This window comes from Contarinia nasturtii, unplaced genomic scaffold, assembly GCF_009176525.2.
Source record: "Contarinia nasturtii isolate CC-2019 unplaced genomic scaffold, AAFC_CNas_1.1 Cnas_scaffold_513, whole genome shotgun sequence".
In the NCBI taxonomy this organism is placed as follows: domain Eukaryota; kingdom Metazoa; phylum Arthropoda; class Insecta; order Diptera; family Cecidomyiidae; genus Contarinia; species Contarinia nasturtii.
The window spans coordinates 277-2,768 of record NW_022197866.1 but is presented as its reverse complement, the minus strand read 5'-3'; the positions used below and the strand labels follow the sequence as shown (position 1 = coordinate 2,768).

General features: G+C 32.3%; 1 protein-coding gene across 1 annotated transcript; it reads left to right on the top strand.

Moving 5' to 3' along the window:
• The first annotated feature begins 429 nt into the window (after nt 1–429).
• Nucleotides 430–2,190, top strand: LOC116339366 (leukocyte elastase inhibitor-like). The gene is made up of 4 exons (XM_031765203.1): nt 430–607; nt 676–1,374; nt 1,443–1,584; nt 1,928–2,190. The coding sequence occupies exons 1-4, from the start codon at nt 488–490 to the stop codon at nt 2,071–2,073; spliced, it is 1,107 nt and encodes a 368-aa protein (XP_031621063.1). The 5' UTR covers nt 430–487; the 3' UTR covers nt 2,074–2,190.
• Nucleotides 2,191–2,492: the final 302 nt, after the last annotated feature.

Here is a 2,492-nt window from a genome sequence, read left to right as displayed (position 1 = left end):
TTTTTTTTTTTTCAAATGAGTCAATTTTTTCTAAAACGAATTGTGTGGCTTAACTATACTTGAGCCGTACCTGATAGGTCACAGTAGTATAAAAATGTATATTTCGTCCAACCATAGGCGAGGGGGGACAGTAAAATGCATGTAATTCTCGCGGGGACGGGGACAAAAAATTTCAGAGGGGAAAAAACACACGCATGCGCATGAGATTCGCGATGGGAAAAGTGGATAATATTTCACAATCATTTAAACTGAATTAATCCAATCTACGGCAAAGATATCAATTTACGCATCCTCTTTAACTTAAAAATTGTTAATATATTAACTTCAATTGTGTAATTGATCATTGCTTCCAAATCGTAAAGTATCACAATATCTTTACTTTCAGTTGTATTCAATTGATTCAGTTATACATTGGTGTTCTTTCGATTCGAAACATTTTTTATATTTATTGTAAAAATATACTATTTCTACTCATTCTTGAATTAAAATGCTTACATTCAATATTGCCGTTCTTATAATTTTGAGTTGGACAGCCACAATAGCTGCACAAGTTCAAATAGAAGCAATGAGTCGAGGATTTTACAATTTTAGCGTTGACTTGTATCAGGTGAACTTTCATTTTAATAAACATTGAATTTGACACACTAATTTGGAGCCGAAATTTCTTTGATATAGCAATGCTCCCAATTCAAATCTGGAAATTTGGTAATTTCACCATTTTCAGTTGGGACATCGTTAACTCTTCTTTCTGAAGCAGCCAATGGAACGACATATGAACAATTGAGAAAACATTTGCACTTGAATGGTGACAAGTCTGATGTAGCTGATAAATTCAAAGAATACATTAAAATAATCAAAAGAAGTGCCGGACAATCGGAACTGATGATTGCAAATCAAATCTATGTACACGAAGGATTCCAATTGAATCAGGATTTTCGAAAAATCGCTTCTGATATGTTGGGTGAATCGACTACTGTTTTTATGGTCAACACGATCTATCTAAAGAGCATCTGGCTCCAACCATTCCCACGACACAAAAAACCAGGTGGTGGCTTTTACGATTGGAAGGAAAATTTTTACATCAGTGAAACGGAAACAGTTGAGGCCAACTTCATGAAAATGAAAAAGAAAGTTTGGATTGTTGATTTACATGAATTAGATATCGCTGCACTTAGGCTTGACTATTTCCAATCGAATTTTTCATTCATAATAATTCTACCAAACAAACGAATGGGATTGTCTACGCTAGAAGCTCAGTTACAAAATATTAATTTATCTAAAATTGTTGAAAAAATGAAATTTATGGAATATGAAGTTCAAATCCCGAAATTCAAAGTCACGACTGAACTCCTTCTCAATGATATTTTGAAAAAAGTATGTCTTCAACGAAGAAAAAGAAATTCTGTTGATTTAGATTTCGAAATAAGATTTTCTTTACTTAGATTGGCATGAATGACATGTTTGAATTGGAAGCGAATTTTAGTGGCCTTTTAAGCACTACCGTGCCACTATATGTGAGTCACGTCATTCATCAAGCTACCATTGAAATAAACGAAAAACTCAGTGAAGCTTCTGCTGCAACAGGTGAAATTTTAAAAACTTAACATTTTTTTTACTTACAGCGAAATTCATGTAATATACATTTTTACAAAAAAAAAGCTCAATGCGTTCCAGTGACAAAGATGGTATTGATTATAGTATAACGTTTGAATTACAGCATGCTTTTCTTCGCGTAAAAAATTATTATGTACGCTGTTTTGAGCAACGGACGTATACCACTCAAATGTTTTATTGCAATTTTTTTGTGAATGCGGCGAATTTTCATTGTATGAATTTCGCTGCAGTAGTAGTTGATAGTATTAACTTAATACCATTCTTTGACATTCCAATGTAATACTGTACACAATTTATTTATAATTATATACAGGTTCCATCCACAGAAGATTAAGTGGGACAGGTATCTTCAGGGCCGATCATCCATTCATGTTTTACGTGTGGGACAGGGAAACTAATACAACAATTTTCAACGGTTGCATTAAAAATTTTCCGACGGATATAACTTTAAAACAATGAGACATTTCTAGAAGATGTTTTCATCTTTAGTCAATATCAAAATAAAAATGGATTACATTTTTTTCCATGGGAACATATTTTACAACAGGTTCACGATAGTGCCGACACATTAACATGGGATTGGGTTAAAATAAAAACTTAAAATACAAGTTGAGTTTCATTTGATTATTCTTTGAATTTCAACGTCTTTTTCTGTAAAATCTTTCGTCAATTCTGATTGTTATCTAAATTCATTTGGTAAAATTTTCGATTCAAGTTGATTCTAATTTAATTTCTATGCTTTTTCCATTCGGAAATTCATAGTTCCATATTAGTTGGTTTTCATCCGTTTAAACGTACCATCCGATATTCAAACAAAAAAGAAGATGCAGTACATCAGATATCTGAATATCTAATAGGTAAGCGTCTAAAAGTACAAA

Excerpts from the sequence above, each read along its gene's own strand:
- LOC116339366 (XM_031765203.1), top strand. The coding sequence starts at position 488 with ATGCTTACATTCAATATTGCCGTTCTTATAATTTTGAGTTGGACAGCC. Across the intron at positions 1,375-1,442 it reads TCAATGATATTTTGAAAAAA|ATTGGCATGAATGACATGTT; the intron begins GTATGTCTTCAA and ends TTCTTTACTTAG. Across the intron at positions 1,585-1,927 it reads TGAAGCTTCTGCTGCAACAG|GTTCCATCCACAGAAGATTA; the intron begins GTGAAATTTTAA and ends AATTATATACAG.